The 24395-nt window shown below is 38.8% G+C and overlaps 1 protein-coding gene across 1 annotated transcript in view; it reads right to left on the bottom strand.

Moving 5' to 3' along the window:
• The window catches only part of EXD3 (exonuclease 3'-5' domain containing 3), a 269262-nt gene extending 247987 nt beyond the window's left edge, over positions 1-21275 (bottom strand). The window contains exons 1-4 of the mRNA XM_044659662.1: positions 21242-21275; positions 20842-20906; positions 13118-13285; positions 12071-12238 (exon numbers count right to left, since the gene is read on the bottom strand). Coding sequence (XP_044515597.1) covers positions 12071-12238; positions 13118-13285; positions 20842-20906; positions 21242-21275 — 435 coding nt within the window. The remainder of the gene's footprint in view (positions 1-12070; positions 12239-13117; positions 13286-20841; positions 20907-21241) is intronic.
• Between the last annotated feature and the right edge of the window lie 3120 nt (positions 21276-24395).

The following is a 24395-nucleotide window of genomic DNA, read 5'->3' on the forward strand; positions in this document are numbered from 1 at the left end:
GATGCTAAGCAGGGATAAAGGAAACAACAGATTCTGCTGCCAGGAGAAAGAGAAAAGACCCTAACCAAACATACTTCCTTTTTACCTGGCATAATGTTAAAGGAAATCTAGTAAGAGGAGAGGTCTTTATATTCAAATTTCAACTTTTACTCTCTAAAGGGGGTATTCTTTATAAGGCTCCCCCTAACCATCCCCACACTTTCTTTTCAGACAGCATCGTATCACAGAGGCCCAGAGGCAGTGTGGTATAATAGAAAGTACCCTAAAGGGGCAGTTAACCGGCACAGTGGATAAAGCTGCAAGGAATGGAAACTGGAGGACTTGTGTTCAAATCTTCCTAGCTGTGTGATCCTGGGGAAGTTTCTTAACCCTAATTGCCTAGCACTTGCTGTTTTTCTGTCTTAGAACTGATACTAAGGCAGAAGGTTAGGTTTAAAAAAAAACCCATTTGAGCAGGGCTCAAATTTATGCTTTGATATTTGATATTTACTGTGTGACCTTGGACAAGTTCCTTTATCCCAGTTTGCCTTTACCCAACCTACCTGACAGTGTTATTATGAGGAAAGAACTTTGTAAATCTTAAATTACTACATAATGTGAATTATTAATACTGTTATGTTCCAAATAGTCACTAGGCTACCAAACATGTCAAAACTCCAACTTTATACATGCCACACAAATTATGAAGCTTAGTATATAGACCTTTAGGCAGGGATCAGGAAGCCTGGGTTCTAATCCTGACTCTGCCACCAAGTAGTCACCATATATGATCTTGCACAAGTCACTTCATGTCTGTGGGCCTCAGATTACTCATTTGTGAGAGGGTAAAAATAGACACCCTTTAGATTCCCTTCCAGCTCTAAGACCCCATGTTCCTAAGCCAGATGGGCAGCTAGTGTTCTGGGTTTCATTACCAATAGGAAAAGAACAAATGGGAAGGGGAAGGGAATAAGCATTTATAGAATACCTACAATGTCCCAAGTACTGTACTAAGTGCTTTGAAAATATTATCTCATTTGATCTTCACAACAACTTAGTGAGGAAGGTGCTATTATTTCCCCATTTTCTAGTTGAGGAAACTGAGGCAAAGAGAGTTTAAGTGCCTTGCTTAGGGTCACATAGCTAGTAAGTTTCTGAAGTTGACTTTGAACTTGGGTCTTCCTGACTTCAGTCCAGTGCCTATCCATTGCATCAGAAGAGGTTTTGGGCTACCTGACTTCTTAGTGCCTCAGTTTAAACCTCTGTAAAACCTAGATATTACCATGGATCCTGATTCCTAGATACCCAGGAAAGAGAGCTATAAGAGTATAGAAATGGATTCGATTTCCTCTGTTGACAGGGCTACGTGACAATACCTGGAAGTAAACCAGGACTACTCAACTATAGAAATTGTATGTCTCCAACTTTTTTGCTCCTATAGTGTGACTAGTGTTTATATGATTATAGGACAGTGATGGCGAACCTATGGCACAGGTGCTGAAGATGGCAAGTAAATTGCTCTCTGTGGGCACATGGCCACCCCTCCTCCTCAGAGTTCATTACTAGACATGCAGAGGGACTTGTGTGGAGCTGCTTCCCCCCCTCTCCACTGCACCTGACAACATTTTTTCACATGCCCCCCACCAATGGGAGTGCATAGGGGTAAGGTGGGTGGCTCACAGGTGGCAGAGCAGGGCCACTCTCCTCCTCTCTACATTGGATGAGGATATTCCTCACTTCACCCACCCCTCTTCCCAGCAGCCCAATGGGAGTGTTTCATCCCTCCACTGTGTGGGGTAAGGGGAGAAGGAGAGTCTGGCACTCAGTGGGGGAGGGCAGGCACTTGGTTTGGGGGGCGAGGTTGGGTAGGTCCTGGCGCTGTCTCTAAAAGGCTCACCATCACTGTTATAGGATCATAGACATCATCTAGCCCAACTCCCACTTTTTATAAATGAGAAAAGTGAGGCCCAAAGATTCTTAAGTGATTTGCCCAAGACTGCAGAGGAAGTCAATGGCAAAGTGATATTGAATCCAAGCCCTTGGGCTCCAAATATAAGACTCCTTCAACTGTGCAACATGATGCCTTTCAAGACATTTTCTTCTAATGTTGCTTTCCATGTTTCATACACAGGTAATTTCCTAATTTCTTTTCCCCTTATTTCTTGCCCTCTATTAACCTCCTAAATCATTCACTGTTTTCAGTATAACATGTTTAACTATATATTAAACACCACTAGCTCAAGATGGCCACCATATACAAAGTGTTTTCAAAGTTCTTCACCTATAATATTTCATCTGAGGCTCACCACAACCCTTCTTATCTTGTTATCATCCCTATGTTATAGATAAGGAAACTGAAGATGTTAAATGATTTGCCCAGGGTCATATGAGAGGCCATCTATGGCAACACTAGACCTTGTCTTCCTGACTTCTGGGTCTAGCTCTCTCTCACCTATTTATATCATCAAACAGTCTCCCTCAAATGTAATTAGGTAAAGAGAAAAGAATACCAGAGATAATTCTGATGTTTCATTTAACCAGATCTAGAGGATAAACAGTGCTCTAGAGATATCTAATAAATGTATATTGAATTATATCTTCTTATTATATTACAATACCAACTCATTTAGTCTCTGAGCCTAAATTCTCCAGGTTATCTGACCTGCTACTAAAGTTACCCTTTTTTTTTCACCATTTTATTTTACTCAAATCCACCTGGTTCCACTCTGGCCCCAATGTCCAATCTGGAATCAAGATTTTGGTTAACTTCTTTCCAAGTGACTAGAAAGGCCTTCTCTCTTACTATCCTTCTCCCAGCTTTTCTGTACTCCAAACCATATTTCATATTGTGTCTGAAATGATTTTCTACCCCTGTTCTCTAGACCAAATTAAACCAATATTCACATTCTTATAGTAATTTTCCATTAGTCTGTGGATCTGATGAAAACATGTAACTGCTGATTTTAAAGTTGGTCCTATCCAGTCTCCACTCTTCCTTAAACAATTGTATATTCTCACCTCCCAGTCCTCTCAGCCTAGTTCTCCACTCCAATCAAGTCAAGTTTAAGAGTAATCAAATTACATGTGTAGTGTCATTAAGGAAAACAATCATTTTTGAGACAGAGAGATGGTTTACCAGGTTATTTTTTGCTGCGCTGGAAGCAGGAAAGAGACATGTGTATAGGGAATGGCCCAACTCCTGCAATGATTACAATAGGGACCTCAGGACCATTATACTTTAGGAGAAACACAGCTATCTCTATCTATCTATCTATCTATCTATCTATCTATCTATCTATCTATCTATCTATCTATCTATCTATCTATCTATCTACATATATAGAGTGTAATCTATTTATTTACATAGTTGACTGTATAAAGGAAGATATAAAGAGGATCAAAAGTAGCAATCTAAAAAAATCACGAAAACAGTCTGAGGAATGATTGATTTTCTTAATAGTTTGTTTTCATTAAACTAACACTAAAAGTAATTTGCATTCTTGAACTAATAAAGGGGAAGTTGGTCAAGAAATGTTCCAACTGGCCAATGAAAGTCTGTTTGAGGTAAATGCTTATTCCTGAAAATCTGGTAATGCACAAAGAAATAATCCAGAGATGATCATTACATCTGTTTGTCTCAGCTCCCCTTAAGATTGTAAATTCATTCAATCTATGCCAAACCTATGCCTATTCAAGCCCCTGTGTCCAGTATGGTGTCAACACAACAACACAAAGCTAAGAAAAAAGGATAAAAATATCCAACTTTGCAGGATAGCAAAATATTATCAAGATTACAAAATTTTCTGAATTTTATAAGATGTTTTGAAATGAAATAGCAAAGGAAAATTCAAAATGATTTTTCTTGTGTGGGAAGGAAGAAAAGGAAGGAAAAGGAGAGATAAGAAAGAAGAGAAGAATGGGAAGGAAAGAGAAAGGAAGGAAGAGGAAAGAAAGTAAAAGGAAGGAAGAAAGGAAGGAAGAAAGAAAGGAAGAAAGGAAGAAAAGGAAGAAAAGAAGAAAGGAAGGAAGGATGAGAGAAGGGAAGTGAAAGGTAAGAAAAAAGAGAAACAAATAGAGAAAGAATGGCAGTTTGAGTAAAAAGCTGGACTATAAGATTAAATTTTAAGCCAATTTTTTCCCAGAAAAAGATTGTTCCTATAGTTTAATAAATACAGTAATTTAAAGGTGATATAGAAAGCACAAGAAGCCAGTGTGGGAGTTCAGTCACTGCAGGAGGCCAGGCCCAGAATTTTGGGGAGATTAGAGAACAGTGGGAAGCTTTGAGTCAAATGGAAGGTCTGTTTTATAGGCAAGAGCCTGGACCTCAGGGGTATCAGAACCAACACTAGGAAAAATATCTCCTATAACATGTACCCACTGATTTACGTAATGTATATTAGCATCATTGTCCAAGTGTACAGCAATGATGTTTCAGAGTTTAATCAATCCAGTGGCAATCACATCAGCCTCTTGGGCAGTTCCCTTGACCCGCATGACTGAGAAAAGAACTGAGAACACCAGAACATGAATGTAATGGAAACAGAAACAGGCAGGAGCACGAAAAGAAGGCAGACTTGATGCTTCAAGAATTTGCTAATGGATGACATGAAGACGTTCCAAATAACTAGTGGAAAGAGAAATGCAAATTAAAACAATTCTAAGGGTTCTTTTCATCCACGAGGGTCCTTATACCATGCAAAATGGCAAAGATAATAAAAGATAGAACAGTTAATGCTGAAGAGGCCATGGGATGTTAAGCACCCTGGTGCACTGCTGATGGAGCTATGAAGTGGTTGAACCATTCTGGATTTCAATTTAGGAAATTCAAAATAAAATCATGATTGTCCATACCCTTGGACCTTGTAATCCTACCCCTGGGTACATAGGAAGTAAAAACCAAGGCATAAAATATATCGAAATATTCACAGTAGCACCTTTTAGTAGCAAAGAAGTGGAAACAAAGTGGGTGCCCATCAACTAGTGAATGGCTGAAAATAAAAACAACCTAAGGCCTGTAAATGCAAAGAAATATTACTGAGGAATAAGAAATTATGAATATGAAGAATCCAGAGAAAATGGAAAGGTATGTATTAACTGATAAAGACCGAAATAAACAGAACCAAAAGAAGACTACATACAACGACTACATTAATGTAAATAAAAGTAAAGCTGAACTTTGAATAATGACAAAACCAATGAGGGTTCTAGATAAGAGATAATAAAACATACCTCCACCCTGGTGGCAGAACATTAAGGAATTGCTCATAGAGAATAGGGTGCATATTGTTAGACACAGTCCCGGTACTGGATGCTTTCACGTAAATGTTTTTCTTGATCCAATGGGAGGAGGGTTCAATGGGGAGTAGGGGACTGGAGTGAGAAATGAGGATAACATACAGACAAAAGGCATCAATAAAATGAATTTTTTTTTTAAAAAAGAATTTACCAAGAGTTGGATGCAACCTTAGCATCGAGAGATGGAAAACAACTGTAGCAGGCAGTCTGCTCATGGAAAGTCTTCAGAAGCAGGTGGCCTTGTTTTAAACCAACAGGCAGACTTGACTCTGAGGCAAAGGTGACTCAACAGCAAGAGAACCAGTAGCAGGGGCAGTCTTGGTCCAATCTTGGTCCAAATGACAAACCAAATGACAAACCAGTCTTGGTCCAAATGACAACCTGTCTTGCTACTGGAGTGTAAGGAAATGAGAATGACAAGCTGGTTATTAGCACTCCCCTGATACCTGGACAAATCATCTTTTCAGCAGGGAGCACCTCACTGCATTATCCTAACCTAATTGTAATTGGTCAGCAAGAGACCTGGGAGGCATACCCTTTCACAAAACACCTCTTGCATACAGTCGATGAGAACACGGAAGCAATGGGAAAATCCTGTGGCTTCAGAGACTGACTATGATTTTTGAAAGGAAACAGTGAGATGGTTTGCTTTGGTACCTATCTTGGATCTCACCAAAAAAGCAAGAGGGCCTGAGCCTGCTTGGGGACACTGTATTCTAAATCATTTGTACTCTTTTCAGGTAATGGAGGCAGCAGCAAGGGCCTGAGTTATTGAGAACATTGCTTACTGGTCTTATACAATGAAAATTTATCCCAGCTTGCTTTGGAAACACCATCTGATTGAAGAAACCCCAAAGTCTTTTGCAGTCTTTCCCAGAAGACTCTAGTGACAATATACTCAGAGAAATTCATGGGATGGAAGTCACCTGATGTTTAAAAGAATCTTCTGTCTGTCAACATATGTCCATATCTTCCTTGAAGATATCCCTGAAAATTAAACTCTTTTAGGAAACCTTTCCTGACTAACATTACCTTACACATTGGTCATTTCCATTTTGTATTTCAAAAGATTTGTCTCTGGCATGCACTTTGCTATTTGCAATTTGATAAATGTTTCTAGCTGAGTTTTTTTTATTTCCTAAGCAGACTGTGACCTTCTTCACAATTTGAACTTCCTACATCATGAAGTTACTATCTTCCCCTCTATTTTCCCCAGCACCTAGTCCACATAGAACAACTGGGAAACTGAAAATGTTGGCACCATACTATCTACAGGTCTCAGGAGTTTATAATCATACAGAAGCACACAATAATCACACCTTAATGCTGCATTTTCATGGTTAAAGAGTCTGGTCTATGTGCGCAAGTCTTCATTTTATGACTATAGGGGCTGGAGTCAAAAAGCTGTCTACTTCCTCACCAGGGGCAGGAGTGGTCATTCTGATGGGAAGAATAGCTTTGGCAGCCAACAGAGAAGCAGTAGAACATCAAAGTAGAAAATTATTCTCCCCAGTTGTGAACCAATGAGATAGACTCATGAAAGAGATGAAAAAAACAAACATTTTCATATTTCAAATTTTAGGCAATCAGTAGTTCTTCGATGCTGCCCTTTACCTACTTCCATAAAGAATACATCTTGTGAGAAGAATTCAACTCTACACTATGATTTTATTATTATGAGTAATAATTACCATGTGAATAAGAACACGAAGCCAACCTTCCAATCAAAAGGCTGTAGAGATGCCTGTCTCCAAAAATGGGAAACCACCCAGCTCTTCACCCAGATGTGAACATCTGACATATAAAAGTAACTGTCCCATAGTTTCCTACTTAGGCATTTTGCTTTTACATAAAATTGAAGTGATGCAGATAATGAAAGAAAATAGTGCCCTGCTGTGGAGAGAAGCCTGAGGGTTTTTTCTAGGTCAGAAATATTTCTGGTTGTGACAGACTAAAAAGATTATTTATTGTTTCTTTCCTAAATGCAGTCCACTGCCACCTGTTCAGAATGGACTATAAAGCTATTAAACAAGAACAGAACTTTGATGTTGATTGTTAAAACAAGTTTCATTGGATCTAACCTTAGAAGCATTTACTACTTGGTCCTGAAGCAAAGGAATTTGATTTTTTTTAAGTAAAGCTATTTTTTTTACCTTGATAAGCTGTTTAAAAATGTAAATAAAATAACTCAGCGGACAAAAGAGGGCATTCATTCCACAGAAAGACAGCCGCCACCCTTAGACATGAAATATCGCAGCACATTAAGTCATGAGACCCTGCTAATCAAAGCTGACAGGGTCCTGAATGTGATTTCTGCTGAGACTTAGCGATATCATGGGGCATTGAAGCATGCACAGCCTGCCAGGCTGCCCCTGTTCATGTGACAATGGCTTTTATTCGAAAAAGGGGCCTGTAAGGGACAAGAGTCCCCTTTGTCTTTAGATTCCTGCATTTGGAGTGCAAGAGAGGTTCATTCAACCAGCCCCAGACACTCTTTGAAAGGCTGAAGTGTAACATAAGATGACCATGAAACACTAGCTTGCCTTCTGCCTACCCTTCATTCTTTTAAAGCACAGCCTGGCCTATTCAGAGTCTCTTCAGAGAATAGCATCGCACTATATTAGCCGCTAGTCTGCTGAATTCCATCATTGTTCAGAAAGGACCAGCAGCCATCTTGGTTTCCATAAAGCCATTCACCAATGCTGAAACAGAGAGCTCAAGAAAAGGTTTCTGAAAGGCTACAATGCCAGCACCGACTTCGAGTCCTGCAAACACATGGTGTACACTTCACTTGGTCCAGACCTAGTCTGAGTACGATGCTTTAAGACAGTAACTCTGACAGTCATATTTAAATTAAAATACAAGTCACTGTCGAAGAACTTCATTCACTGAATGAGGAAAACATATAATTCTGGGCTACATTTGTAAGGGCATCAAGTAAACCCTTTAGATTTCTGCACTGCTCACTCCTCTTAAGAACTAAGGATGTCTGCCCAGACACTGTACAGAGGGAGCTCCATTTAATGGATCAAAAAAGACAGGCTGGATTCTTGCCTCTCCCAGTGGTTTGAGGAGTCTGAGAATGAGGTAACTGACCATTGGGATACTGTTAAACACCCTAAATAGCCCCTGCTATGTGTTTGCTTCTATCTTTAGGCATCATCCTTATTTATAGTCAGAAAAATGCAGCTTCAACTCACCTCCTGTGGAGCAACTGTGCCATCAAGTGGCTAGGAAATGTGGGGCTCACATGAGAGCTCCTTTTGCTCATTCCTGGGAATAGCTACTGTTACTCACTTCTGTCACAAGAATTAGTCAAGTCTGTATTAACTGCCCTTAGAGCTGGCACATCTTTAAATAATTTAAAAGGAAGGAGCAGAGAACAGCAAAATGCTACAGTGAATAAGCTGAGTTGAAGGGTAAGAGTGTTTGCTTAAAATTTTTATTTGAATGCTAGATGTCTTTTTTCAAAGAAGACAATCCAAAAACCACCATCAGATGCCATTTACTTATTTTTAATTGATTTTATCATTTAAGCTGTCCTGTCTTTTAAATCTACAAGTAAAGAAAAAGGGATCCTACAGGGGATACAGAAGAAAGATACACATTCCTTTTGGTTTTCATATCCAAGGAGAAGATGGCTACAGGAATAAAACCAGAATTAAGTGATAAATAAGGACCAAAGAACCTTCCCTTTTTTACATTTTTCCAGATGAGTAGAGAACTAGTAGTAGTAAAGTAATAAAAGAACACTAGAAGAGTTAAAAATGATCAATAGGCTTCTCACACAGACTTTCTGAAAAAAATATTCCAGGTTTCCCAGTTTAAGAAGAAACATGTATGGAAATTACAGGAGGCTTTCTGATTCTGTGTTCATTAAAATAACGAATGAAATACCAGAGTCCTTAATGCTGGTGGAACATTTGACAGGGAGTACTTCTTGACAACATCTGAGTTATTTTCTGGACCATTAAGATTTCTGATATCACTATCATCTTCGCCAAATAGTAAATGAGCCCTTGGTGTGTGCAGAACCCTAATGAGCCCTTGGTGTGTGCAGAACCCTAAAGAGTGCTGGGGCTATGCAGAGGTGCAGATACTCTTCTGGTTTTCAAGGAGCCTGCATTCTGGTTGGAGAAACAGAACACATATGTAAAAAGATAAAACACCACTCTTCCCTGTTCAGAATGCAGATGGAAAAATATGCTTAGTTCTGGCTACCATATTTTTAGGAAGAAGGTTGACAGACCTGAGCACATCAAGAGAATGGGCGAGGAATCTACGGATGTTACGTCTAGAGCAGAAAAGACTCAGAGAGAACCTAACAGTTGTAATCATACATCAAAAGGGTTATCACACACATTACTCTATGCTGCTCTAGAGGGCAAAACTAGGATCAATGGAAATAATTTATAGAAAGGAAGTTTTTGGCTCTTTATAAGAAAGAACTGTCTAACAACTGGAGCTCTCCAATAACGGAATAGGCTGCTTTGTGAGGTAGTGAGGTCTCTGTCAACAATATTTGTGAACAAACTGAATGACTCCACCATGAATTCTATACTGGAGATTGCTGTGCTAGGGAGGAAGTTGGAATAAATAACCTCAAAGTTTCCTTCTAACTATGAAATTTTATGATTCCAGATGGCAGAATGTCCTTGCACACATTTTACAATGTATAAAGTGCTTTCATATACATTATCTCATTTGAACTCCAAAGCAACCCTGTGAAGTAGGTGGTGTATGCATATTTATGCCAATTTTGTAGCAGAAACTGGGGCTCAGGCAGTTTTAAGTGACTAGTAAGTGGCAGAATTGAGACCAGAACCTACTATTCTCTCTATGACAACACACTTCCTCTAATCCAGGAGTAAGTGCCCATACTGAGATTTTTTCCCCCTAGTATAAAAATGATCCCCAGACAGGCAACTGTGACAGCAGAGTTAGAAGCATGTGGATGCAGCCTTGTAGCCAGGAACATCTGGTCTCAAGCCCCATCTCCTACATACACTTGCTACGCCACCCTGGAAAGTCATATAAGCTCTCGTTGCTTTGGAGAACTGGATTTAAAGCAGATCTGTGTGAATGGAGGGGGTTTCCTCCTCATCTAGGAATTCCTTCTACCAATAAAATCACAGGTCTAGTCTCAGTCCCAGCCCACAGATCCACAGTAAGCCTTACAGATGCTATAACACAGCAGTGACTGAACAATGTGCAGGCACAGCATCTGTTTCAATGAAAACAAATTGGCCATCAACAACACTGTTCTACCCATCTTATTGTACCCATCTTGGATTATACACCCCTCTTGTACTTCAGAGAAGCTTCAGTGGTCTCCCACAAGTCAGTTGACAAGCAGATCTAGGGCAATGGGGAAAGCTGAGAGCCCACTCACAGCAGCTGTTAAAGCAGGAAGCTCTGGACCTCTGCAGGCCCTCAGAGACCTCCTTAGAGCAGTAGAAACTCAAACAGCCAGAGGCTACCTGGAAAGGGAGGAGCCAAGACAGATAACCACCAGAGCCAGGTCAGTTTCTGGTACCTCCATCCTTACAGTACAGTGGCCCCCAAAGTATTTGTTCTGTGTTAGGTAGTCCTCCCCCCCCCCCCCCCAATGATCAGTCTACCATTTCTGGGCAGTTTATTTGGTTATAAAGACAATGAAGACCTATGATTTCATTCATGTGGGTGCTTTGCTCACTAATGAAAGTAAACATGGATTGTTATCTTAGTAGATGGTTTCATGAGGTGTTTGAGCCAAAAATATTTATCACCTGGAGGTTAAACTCTAGGGATGAGGCTCCTTAAGCTTAGCAAAGCTGATCTATGGATGAGAGGGCTGTACTTGAAGCCTTTTCAGAGTAGTAAGGCTTTTGAGAGCTTATGCCTCACTAGCGGAGTTCTCTAGAATACAGGATCACATCCATCTTTTGAGGAGAACTTTGGTAGAGGTCAAGGGATTCATTATCAATTTTATGTTCAGGAAAATTTAATGATGTTTTGTCAGGAATATCAGAACTAAAAAAATGCGATGGACATTTGTAACATGGAAAATGGCAGGGTGGAATTCCTGCAAGATACAGGGTCAAGCCTCACCCAGAGTTTTCCAGAGTTCTGCCATTTTCCATGTTACACATTTCTCTTGAAAAATAACAATTCTTAAGTATTTAGCTTTTTTTCCCTCGAAAAAGATCTGAATCCTTAACATGTAGTAGGTGATATAGTATTGGATTTGTAGTCAGAAAAATCTGGATTTGAATCTCAGTTCTGACACTTATCAGCTGTCATTTTTTAGCTCTCTGAGCCTCAGTTTTGTGGTCAATAAAACGGGGACAAGAATACCCATAATACCTATATTACTAAGTTTGTGAGATTTGAATGAGTCTATATAATGTATTCTGCAAACTTTAAAACACTATGTCTAAATGTCAGTTCTTCTTATTATCAACATATCATGTTGGTAAGACTCCCAAGAACATCAATCAGAGCAGGAGAGAGGAGGTCAACTTTTCCTGTGGTTGACTTGCTTTCTAAACTCTCTTGTAACTGGAAAAAAGATTTAATTCCAATTGGAAAGGGAATTCACTTTCATTTCTCATTTTCTTATAATGATTTCTTTCCTTCTCTAATGAAAAGATACAGACTTGGAGGGAAAGGAAGTAGTAACTATGCTGCAGCTACAGTATGTTACTGCCATTAGGAAACAGAATTTATCCCTGGGGGGACAAAGAGGTTAGCCGGATTTACTTTATTCACAGCAACAGTCCTGGATCTGAAAACCACATTAAAAAGTCATACTCACTTCTTTGTACTTTCCCTTATGGTACAGGTGATTGACATTTCCGAGCAAAGTGTTCCGGTCAGCTTTCTGCAGCTGATAAACGCTGATCAGGGGCTCAAGAAGATTACTCTGGCTCTCGGCAAGAACCCCAAGTGCTCGAGCCTGCAACTTCTTCAGTTTTGAGCCAAACTAGGGAATCAGATACACATAATTTCATTTTAACAGCATGTACTGTGCTTATGAAACCCTACCATTAGACCAAGCGTCTTTAACCTGGAGGCTGAGAACTCTAAAAAAATATATTTTGATAAATGTATTTCAATATAATTTGCAATTATATTTTATTTGTAACCCTTTGTATCTTATATATTTTATTTTCTGCATTTAAAAATAACATTTGGAGAAGTATATGGGCTTCACTAGAGTGCCACAAGCATTACCACTTCTACCAGATAGTGCCCCTACAGGGACCCATCATCAAGCACAGGAGATGGAGGCTCAATTTCCAGGATACCTAACCACAGAATGTTAGGATATAGAGAAGCCCTCAGAGATCATTTAATCCAAACTTGAGGTTTTATATCAAGGATAAATGAGGCCCAGAGAGGTGAGGGATTTGTCCAAGATCACATAATGAATGTCAGAGCTCTCAGAAGCCATAAGTACTGAAAGACAAATGTGAACACAGAACAACATATTTCAGGAGATGGGTTCAACAAAGGGTTGTTGATAATACTCATTCTGATGGTGTCTTAGGTCCTTTAGGTCTCTGTTCTGTTAATATATATGTCTAATGACAATTTAAGATTTTGGTAAACCTTAAGGCTACATTAACTTCTTCAGAACACAGAGGGACCCAACACTGGATACCTGTTGACAGTGCACTGAGAAGTATCCTTAGAGCTAGTAAGTTCCTTCCTATCACTTAAGGAAGAGCTACAGGATCATAACCACTATAGGAAAGAGAAACCAAATAGTTGTAAGAGAAAGGACTGTGGGAACCTCAAAAGATGTGGGTTCTGGAGACAGGAACATCTTTATCTCCAGTCTGTGCTTCTTGGCCCTAACCTCTGGTTCCCTAGAGTGCTCCTTCAGCCAGCAAGCTAATTCATCAGTGATGTAATATTCCAAGGAGTGTCCTTTCCCCTTCCAGCCTTTACAGCTCTCCAGCATGTCCAGAAGGCCTGTGAATGGGTCTTCTAGGGTAGCGAATCCTTGCCTGGCTACTTCCCGGAGCTGCAGAGACACAAAAACCACATTGTCAGGCATTCTAAGGTTCCTGCAGCTCCCCTCCCCCATTTTCAACACAAAGGTTTGGGATTTTTTTTTAATTTAATCTATTCAGAGAGGTAACTGTTGCTATTCAGCCACCATCCTTACCCCCACTGACTTTTCATACCACTAAAGATTCCTTTCTGGTCCACTGCACCTCAAGCCCAACAAGGAAAACAGCAATTGTCCACACTAATTATCCCATAAAGACAGAGAGGTTGTTCTGCAGGGCAGACAAAGGGGCTTGTTTTTTATCTGGAAGGTGGTGATGGTGAAAGCAGACAGGTTTACAAGCTGCTTTATCTGCAGCCCCAACATACCTGTGCTGAGCAAGGAATACAAATAAAGCTCGCTTTCTCTTTACTCTCCCCAGACTCAGACTTATCATATAATTCTTGTTGCCAAAAATAATCAGCGTAACACCTAGGAGCCACAATTGGGGGCAGGGGTGGCAAACAAACTAGAAGAACAAAATAAAGAGCATAGCAAAGTAGAGCTTAAAACATCTTTTAAAACTAAGTTTTCTTTTAGCAAAATGAAAGAAGCAACAAATAATTTCTGCTGCCTCAAGAAAATGATTTTTATGCATATCTTTCCATTTCAAGTCATTAGCAAAATAAGAAATTTTAAAACAATAACATCAAGAAAAGAGAAAACACCGTTAAAGCTTTGAATGAAGGAAAACTCTATATTGAAAACTTTGGGAATTGGAATTCCCAAATTTAAAGCACAGGGAAAATATGGAGCATTTTCATATGGCAAATTCTCCTATCTAATATATGCAGTCCCATGGCAATTATTTTAAAATGTTTACGTTAGGGGATGTTTCCAAGGAGTTTAGAAAAGCTGGCATGGCATTCTTTAATACCCACACAGTGCCCCTCATCTCACGATGAAAGGATTGGGGGAGGTACGATGAAAGGATGAGAGAAGTCTCTACCAACAATCACTACCTTTCTTAGTTAAATTATAAACTCCAGAAGATGCTTCTTTTCAGCTGTTAGCCAACATTCTTAATTTACTGTGTATCCATTTCTCAAGGAGAGAATACCATGTTATGTTAACCAAGAAACACAATGGAGGAAAAGGAGAAAGTTTTGTATATGGTCAGTTATTTTCTGAATCCTTTCTACAGGGCTGCAAACAGATGCTTCCATTTTGAAAAATGTTAACATACCACTTTTAAATCTATTTTCTGCATTTTAGAGTTTCACTAATATCTGGGTAAAAGGACTTCTTTTTTTCAGTTGCTGGGCTCCTTTTTAGCTCAGTCGTTTCTATACCAAAGTGTAATGATTCAGTAGTGCTGGGACTCCTTCCTTGTGACCTCTAGGTCTGTAGCAACACTCAGGGTTATTCCTCCCACCTCTAAGCCCCCAACTCCATACACATTTTACCAGCAGGAGAGAAGGGAATATGTAAGGAGCTGTCATAGTGTTCCATGCTTAGCACATATACCTTCTCTGACTCAGAGGAAGGTATAGGATGTTGTGTGACATTTTCCAAAGCTCCTTAGGTCTCTCCTGGTTTGTTCAAGGTAATCTAGATTTCAAAGGCCAATACCATGAAATAATATAAAAACATTTTAGTTTCTGAACAAAGAAAAAGGAAGCATGTTGGAAAGGCACCAAATTGTATTAACCGCCCCCCCCCACTTTTGTCCTCATCTCCTTCGGAAGCAGTTCCTTATTAATTAGCACATGCCTCACATTATTAAAAAGGTATGGCTCATTTGAGCCATGTTCTCATTGCCTTCTAAAGAAATGAATTTCTTCAACATATCACCTCATGCTCACTACAAGGGCAGTTCTGTAACTTAAGAGTCTGAAAAGGGGGTACCTGGGTGGCTCAGTGGATAGAATGTCAGGCCTGGAGTCAGGAGAACCTGGATTCAAATCTGTTGTATATTCCTGGGCAAGTTACTTAACCTGGTTTGACTAGACCATGACCTTTTGTCTTAAAGTTATTACTAAGGCAGAAAGCAAGGGTTAAAAAAAGTTTGAAAAGGAAATTAAACATAGCTTGCAGGAGAAATGCTAATGGTAGCATTAATAACAATTCACAAGTCAATAATATTTTTTCTCTAATCACAGAAATCTCTAGAAGGATTGCCTAGGACTTCTAATACACAAATCTTGGAATTTGGGTTTTAACACAATATGTTTTCAATATACAGCTGCCTTTAAAGGAGAATTCTATGAGTAAGAGAAATGTTCTTCAGTGACCTGAAGTCATGTGCATTCAAGTAATAGGCCCAGGAGAAACTGGCTGGGCAAGCTCCAGAAATTGAGTCAATTAGTCAGAAAGATCCTTTTAAGTTTTGGCTCTTCCCTGGGGCCTCCCATTCCCTTTCCATCAGAAAGCCTCTAGCCCCACATAAAATAGAATGTTCAAGAGAGTGATCTGGAGATCTAGCCCAAGGCTAAAACTTTCCTCAAAATCATCTAATTGCTCTAAACCTTCATTCAGCAATCACAGAATCATTTTTATTTTTTTGCTTCCATGGTATAAATTATTCTCACTTACAAAGAAAATCAATTTTCTACTGTCACAGCATGACTGAGTGAGAAGTAAGCCATCTTTCCTCATACCCAGTGCTCCTACTACCAAGCCTGAATCATCCTTTTCAGTGCTCTAAGAAATCCAGTCTGAAAAGTAAAGAAATGATATTTTTCTATATGGCAATGGATAAGTTCCTGTTTAAAGTGAAATGTCTGATATTGGATACACATATTATGGAGACCGCAGAGTTGTGGGCATGATCCCCTTGGACAGACAGCAATACATTAATGGTGACAATATTCCAAACTTTTGTCTCCAGTGCTCCTGGGATAAGGCCGATCAGGGAGAGGAACTAGAGCTTGTGTGTAATATACTAATTGGGACAATGTGGGTGTCATGAGGTGGTTGCCTACAGCATATACTTCTTAATAGTCCCTGACATAAATCTTCCATATTTTATAAACATATCTGATTCTGATAAGAGTCTTAAGCCAGTCTGATCAAATCTGATTAAATGTAAGTAATCAAACTGAGAATTGATTGTAACTCAAAAGGAGCTGCAATTACATAGCTATCATTTTACAGGATGGTTTGCAAACTGCCTCTGAGGCAATTCTAAGAATGATTTGTTTGACTCATTTATTTAACAAATATTTACAAAATGGTTATTATGTACCAAACCTTATTAGACAGCATTAGTATCATTCAAATAAGAACAACCTTCCCAAATAACTACTTTATATTCACTCCTCTAAGCCATCATAACATTACTCCTATGGTAGTCATAGTCAACTAACATTTAAGAGCCTACTATGTGCCAGACACTGTGTTAAGTGCTGGGTTACAAGGGAAGACAAATAATTTTTTCTATAGTGTATTATGTTATTTTTGTACTTATCTCTCCTACCAAATTATAAGGTTTTTTGAGGGCAGAGTTTGTGTCTCATTCCATTTTTGTATCACTCTGTACTCCACAGAGGGTACATAGCAAAAAACTAGTCAATATTTTCAATCAACAAAATCATTTGGTTGTATAAATAGTATATTAAATAGTGGTCACTTCATTAAAAAAAGTTATACTTTTTACATATAAATTTTTTCCTTTTTTCTTTTATAGACATTTTAACATTATTAGTTTTTAAGATCTCTCTCAGTTTACTCCTTCCTCTAGATCAGTGATTCCCAAAGTGGGCACCACCGCCCCCTGGTGGGTGCTGCAATGATCCAGAGCAGCAGTGATGGCCACAGGTGCATTTGGGGGCAGTAAATAACTGTAAGGGGGCGGTGATAGTATGTGACAGGGGGTGCTAAGTAATATTTTTTCTGGAAAGGGGGTGGTAGGCCAAAATTTTGGGAACCACTGCTCTAGATTAACATATAACATATAATTACAGATTGTTTATTACGTTACTTAGAGACACCAGATTCTAGCTCTTATTCTCTAGTTCTCATTCCTTAGAGCAGTGATGGGCAAACTACCGCCTGCAGGCCAGATCTGGCCCCCTGAAATGTTCTATCTGGGAGACATTATTCCTAATCTGATGAATACAATGAGTAGGATACAATACAATGAAACTTCTAAAGAATTGCCTTAGAAGCAGACTGACAGATGAGCATTTCCTTTCCTTTGGCCCCCTCTTTAAAAAGTTTGCTCATCACTGCCTTAGAGCTTTTCTTCAAGGCCAGAAGAACAAAGGTAATATCTGGAGTATGGGTGCTGGGTTGGGCAGCTAAGATATGCTAAAGGACTTTTTTTGCCTCTTCTACATATTGATTAAACCTTTCCCCCAATCCAACCTTGTTATTATATAGCACAACACTAAGCTAAGTATCCTTTTCTTGTGTTCTTAAACATTGTTAAGATTTGTAGCCAGAGGCAGCTACATGGCTCACTAGATGGAAAGCCAGATCTAGAGACTGTGAGTGTGAAACCCATTGCCTCCCTTTATGATTATAATAGTATTAGCCTTTATGATTACTTTCATAACACAATCATTAGTTTTGAGTTAATAGTCAAATAATAGTTTGCTTTATAAAAGTTAGCTATCAAAAATATAATTTAGAGTAGTATCAAATCTTGTTTACAGGCAAGTCTATAACCCAAAAGTTTCTACTAAGTCTACCACACCCTGTTGGTTGCAAACCTTGAACAGTCAAGAAGGAGGGGGGAGGTTTGCTTTGGGTGCAAGCTCAGAACAGTCAGTAAGAAGGTGGAGGCCTGCTCTTGGTTGTAAAAAAATATCAGTATTTCATAACTGTCAGCAGAAAACCAATTAGCTTTGGCCTTGTGGTAATGGTGCAAGAGAGAGGTGGTATGGTTCTGAATGAGGGAGGGACTGATATAAGAGATATTTTGGAGGAGAAAAACAAAACTGGTCAACTGGTGAATGCAAAGCAGAAGATGATACAGAGATGGACCACTGGGGTAAACTAAAAGGGCTTCTTTCCCTCCTCAGTGACAGGGAAGAGTGGAAGAAGTTTGGTTTGGCAGAAACCATTGAGTTTCCTTCAGATATGTTTGGACTTTCTAGCCACTGATCCACCTTCCTGCCTATCCTATATAGCCAATACTCTCACCTCCCTCTAGTATTTCCCACTAATTCTAACTTGAACTTCCCTCCCTTCTCCCCAAACTCCCCAACTCTGAATTCCCATTCTGCAGAGTCTTCTGACTCTGACAGGTGAACTTTTTGTCTTATCTTACTGGTAAGCGGGCCTGAAAACCTTTTCTGGCCATTTAATTACTGTTATCATGTCACTCATTATCAGGTAAGTTATAATTGCCCTGAGACGCCTATTCCTGCCTCAGAAGGAGGGAAGTTGGAGCTTGTATAACAGAAGGAAGGGTCAAAGTAGAGGAATCTCAGGGGATCAGGTACTTATGGTTGTCCTGGAGATGAGCCTCATGAATGGTTATCTTGGGGAGGAGGCACTGCAAACAAAGAGGTTATTACTTCCAGTCACTCCATTACTCTACTTTAGAAACCACTGGCTCATGTAATATCTGATAAAAAAAATTTTCCTTTACTAATGAAGATCAATTTGAGCTCAGCAACTTACAGTCTTAGAGGGTTGCCTGAAGTCAACGACACACCACAGGACCTGAATTTGGTCTCCCAGATTTCACAGTCCAGTTCTCTTTCCACTATAGGACTGCCTCCAATCATTTCTAAGTAATGACATTTTGACAAGTTTGCATATGCTTACAGAATCTGCAACTTAATGATTTTGTTTACAGGTGAACTCTTGCAAGAATGTTTTCCATTATTTTCCTCAAAGTATCTTGATTACTGTTCTGCTGCTCTTATTTCCCCACCTTCTCTTGGTTTTAAATATAAAGAAAATAGTAAATCAATTATACTTCCAAAATCATGTAAAAAATAAAGTGTGTGACTGGTTTTGCCCTAGCCTCCTCATGTCTCTAGATGATGGTTTTAGTTACTCATGAGCACAGAAACAGAGCTTGTCATCAGCACTTCCTTAATCACTAAACCTAACAAGAGACTAGCAGACCAGTGAGCCAGGAAGAAAAGGCATGAATACCTTCCAACAAAAATTATCAAGGAGCTTCAGGGCATTGGCTTTCAAGGACTGCATTTTGAAGTTAATTTCCCAACAGAGTAAGAACAAAATCAAATACACAGTTTCTTCAACTTCACTAAAAACTTTCAACAGATCCAGTTTTACCCACTGCTTTACAAATCTGAGAGCCCAACACTTTCTTCAAAAATGATCTCAAACTTCAGCTGATCTGGAAAATGACCTTCTTCCTTACCCCAAATCACTTCAGAATGCTGTACTCCAGGTATATTACTAGGTACTTATTGGGGTGATGTTTTTAAGATTTTTTCAATTATGTGGTAAGTGTTGAGGATGCTCCTGAGTCTCTCAGAAGCTCCAGGTGATACAGCAGAAGCTCTGTGTGGGGCAGCTTTCATCACTGGGTCAGAAGTGATCATTGTTCTAACTAATGATCATTGTATGCAGGGGAGCAGTCAATAATATCTGAAGTCCTGGTATGCTGTGGGAGGAATGATGGTCAGGAAGAGGAGAAGAGCTAGAGTAATAGCCACAAAGGTAGGGGGGAAATGAGTGTAGAGCTGGAGGCACTGATTGTGGAATTATCTGAATATAGTTGGGAGCTGAAATCACATGAAATCAAGTAGTTCTTGGTCTTCCTGGTCCTTTTGTTCCATTTTGATGGTGGAGAGGTTATTGAGAAGGGATGTAAATGTATGCACAGCCTTTTTCCATCTAAAACTCAGAACAGATAAAAGGTTTTGCAAACAATAAATAATGGCTATTATGATGAATATTATCGTTTTTTCTCTGAGATAGGCCACTGAACTACACATATGGGAGGTTGATTGTGTTTAAAAGAATCTGAGGCCTGGAATCTCCAAAAGCAGGCATCATCCCAAGACAAGGAACACTTTTTACCAAGATCCAGTGTGTTGAGAAAAACTAATAGTGGCCTGCGTATTTTTCAAAACTGATTTGCAAGACAGAGCTAGGCAGAGACTGGATTGAGAGGAATAGTGGCCCTAGCCTTGAGAAGATGGACACTATCCATCTGTTACTTCTCTGTTTCTTAAGAAAATTAAGATAATCATCCTTGTTCCTGAGCTACTGCACTAGAGTGTTGTGAAGGTTAATGAGAGTAAAGTACTTTGACCTCTACCAAAGGTGCTATTTAAGGACAAAGAATTACAACATGCTTCATGGATCCCAAATTGGTTCACCCTGGTTTTGTGCTGAGAAAGAAAAAAAGTGCTGAAATTTTAGGCTTCCAGCCCCTTTGCCTTAGTGCTGAGGAATTCTCTCCTTTGTGCCTCAGGTCTGCTGAGAAGCAGACAGACCTGCCTCCTCCCCCGGCCTGCCAATCGCCAGGGCTTTCCCCCTGCGTAATGTAACCAAACACAATCACAGTCCTGACAGCCCTGTGCTGGGCAGGACATGCTCTGCATACAGCTAGAAGCTCCATTGTGCAGGGGGCAGGCTCCAAGAAAGGGACTTACCTTCTGCATCTCTCTCTTTGTCCATAGAGTTTGAAGGGTTTTCAGTAACAGGAGTGGGTCCTGGCCTAGGGACAGGGGAGAGGGGGGAAGAGGAGGGGGGATTGAGGGAGAGAAAAAAACAAAACAAAACAGATTTATTGCTTCTGTACAGGCAGCCTAGACACACTGGAGCATTGTTCTAGTGGAGAGAAATGGGGCATTCCAGGCCACTCTTTTGGAAACCATTAACCTCCCAACCGTCAGTCAGGATTACAGCGTCAAAAACCTCCCTCTGGAACCCAAACAACCGAACAACAGATATTACTCCTGCAATGCTTTAACAAGAGCAAGAGGGAAGATTCATATTTATACCTTCAAACAAAAAACTATATATTTACAACCAAAGTATTTTTATCACTACAAATCAGTGGCCCACTGAATCTTTCCCCTTCCATCCAAGCTCTAGAACTTTTGAGATTAAAAACTTAATAGTTCTCTGTTGTTGACTATAGTATAACAACCTAAATTGAAATTAAGTTTTTGGCCTTTTTATCATTTCTAAGGTAAGAGAAACAATAATATAGAAAGTCATGGAAATCATGCCCCAGGAAAGCCAGTAGGGCAAATGAGGAATAGGTTTAACAATTCATGCATACATTGGGCAGTTAGGTGGCCCAGTGTTTGGAGTGAGAAGACATAGTTTCAATTGTGGTTTCAGACACTTCCTAGCTGTGTAACCCTGGGTAAGTCACTTCAACCCAATTATCTAGCCCTTACCATTCTTTTGCCTTGGAACTGATACTTAGTAGAGATTCTAAGATAAAAGGTAAAGGTTAATAAAAAAAATTCATGGATCCAGAGTACACTTTCAATAATGCGTGTTGATGCCAACCTAATGATATAACATAAAGCTATGAAAAATTGCAAGTATGTGGACTGTGTTCATTACATGGAAAGATGTCTGCAAAATGCTAAGTAAAAAAAGCTGAACAGAAAATATTTGCACAGTAATTCAACTAGGCAAAAACATTTGAACATATTTACAATGACTAGAACAGAATCTGTAGAGAAGTAAATAGTTTATGTTCAAGTTCATTTTTTGTATACATTGTTCATTCATGAGTTTTCTCATTTGTAAAATGAAGGTGATAATAATTGTTCTTCATATCTAAAAGAGTTTGTTCTTATAGGGAACAAAGGAAATAATTTATGAACAAAATTTTTTTATCTATAAAGTGCTATAATAAACATAGGTTAATATGCTTTGAGAAGCAGCATCAAATTAGTGGGGAAAGCAATGGACTTAAAAGCAAGAAAACATGGCTTTAAATCTCATCTCTAATATTTACTATCATCTGACCATAGGTCCTTTAGTAAAAGTAATTTTTATTGTATTATGATCTAAAAAGGGTGCATTTTACTATTTTTGTTTTTCTGCATTTGTTTGTATGGATTTTGTGCCTTAATATTTGGCTGATTTTTATGAAGGTGCTATGTATGCCTAAAAAAAAGGCATATTCCTTTCTATTCCCATTCAAATTTTTTCCAGGTCAATTTTAGCTAACTTTTCTAAAATTCTATTCATTTCTTTAATTTCTTTCTTATATATTTTTTACATATTTTATGGTTGGATTTATTTAGCTCAGAGAGGAGAAAATTGAGGTCCTCAATAGTACAGTTTTAATGTCTATTTGATCCTGAAACATTTAATTTTTCCTTTAAGAATTTGGATGTTATGTCATTTGGTGCATATATGTTTAATACTGATACTACTTCATTGTTGATGGTACCATTTAGCAAAATGTAGTTTCTCTGCTGGTCTCTTTTAATTAGATCTATTTTTGCTTTTGCTTTGTCCAAAATGTTTGTTCCCTTTGCCTTTTTTATTTCAAGTGAAATATAATTCTACTCCAGCCCCTATTTTAAGTCTCTATGCGTCTTTCTGTTCAAGGGTGTCACTTGTAAATAACCTATTTTTAGATTTTGGTTTTTATTCCATTCTGATATCCATTTCCATTTTATGGGTTAGTTCATCCCATTCACATTCACTCTTATGATACATAGTTCTCTCTATACTACCTTCTTCTGTTTATACTTCTCTCTCTCACTCTCTCCCTCTTTTCTCTTCCTTCTCAAAAGTCTGTTTTGCTTGGGAACATTGCTTCCCTTAATCTGCCTTCCCTTTTATAACCACTGTCTCTTTCAGCCCCTCTCCCTCCTATTTTCTGTTAGATAAGATAGATTTCTATTCCAACTGTATTCTTCCCTCTTTGAACCAATTCTAATGAGAGTGAGTTTCAAGCATTGCCCCCATTTCCCTCTTCACTATAAATATTCTTCCTTGCATGCCTCTTTTTTTTGGTGAAATAATTTTCCCCATTCTTCCTCACTCTTTCCTCTTCTTCCAGTGCATGCCTCTTTCTCACTCTTCTTTTGAGATCATACCAACATAATCAACTTATATCTATCTGTATGCCTTCTGTCTATGTAGATTCCTTCTAGCTAACCTAACAATGATAAAGTTCTTAGGAGTTATATACATCACCTTTCCATAATCTTAGTAAGGCCTTTATGAATTCTCTTTCATGTTTACCTTTTTATGTTTCTATTGAGTCTTTTATTTGTATGCTAAATTTTCTATTCAGCTCTGATCTTTTCATCAGGAATGCATGCAAGTCTTTAATTTCTTTAAAAACCAATTATTTCAGGGGCAGCTGGGTGGCTCAGTGGATTGAGAGCCAGGTCTAGAGACAGGAGGTCCTAGGTTCAAATCCAGCCTCAGACACTTCCCAGCTGTGTGATCCTGGGCAAGTCACTTGACCCCCATTGCCTAGCCATTACCACTCTTCTACCTTGGAGCCTTATTGGCTCTAAGACAGAAGGTAAGGGTTTAAAAAAACAAATAAAACCAATTATTTCCTCTGAAGTTTTATACTCAATTTTGCTGGACAGGTTACTATTGGTTGTAATTCTGGTGTTTATGCCTTCTGAAATATCATATTCTAAGTCCTCTGCTCCTTTATTATGTCAACTATTAAATCTTGTGTGGTCTGGACTGTGGCACCAGAGTATTTGAATAGTTTCTAACTATTTGTAATAATTTTTCTTTTACCTGGGAGTTCTGAAATTTTCATTTTGGGATCTCTTTCAGGAGGTAATTAGTGGATTCCTTCAATTTCTATTTTGCCCTTTGGTTATTAAATATCTTGGCAGTTTCCTTTATAATTTCTTGATATATGATGTATAGGCTCTTTTTTTTGAAAATGGCTTTCAGGTAATCCAGTAATTCTTAAATTATCTCTCCTTGATCTGTTTTCTAGGTCAGTTGTTTCCAAGGAGCTATTTCACATTTTCTTCTATTAAAATTTTTTTTACTTTCTCTTATTTTTTCTTGATGTATAGAGTCATTTTGACCAATTCTAATTTTTAAGAAATTATTTTCTTTGGTGAAGTTTTGTTGCTTCTTTTCCCATTTGGTCAATTCTGTCTTTTAAAGAGTTATTTTTCTTCAGTATTTTTGTGCCTCTTTTACCAAACTGCTAATTCCTTTCTCATAATTTTCTTGCACTGTTCTC

The sequence above is a fragment of the Gracilinanus agilis genome, chromosome 2 (genome assembly GCF_016433145.1).
Source record: "Gracilinanus agilis isolate LMUSP501 chromosome 2, AgileGrace, whole genome shotgun sequence".
Lineage (NCBI taxonomy): Eukaryota > Metazoa > Chordata > Mammalia > Didelphimorphia > Didelphidae > Gracilinanus > Gracilinanus agilis.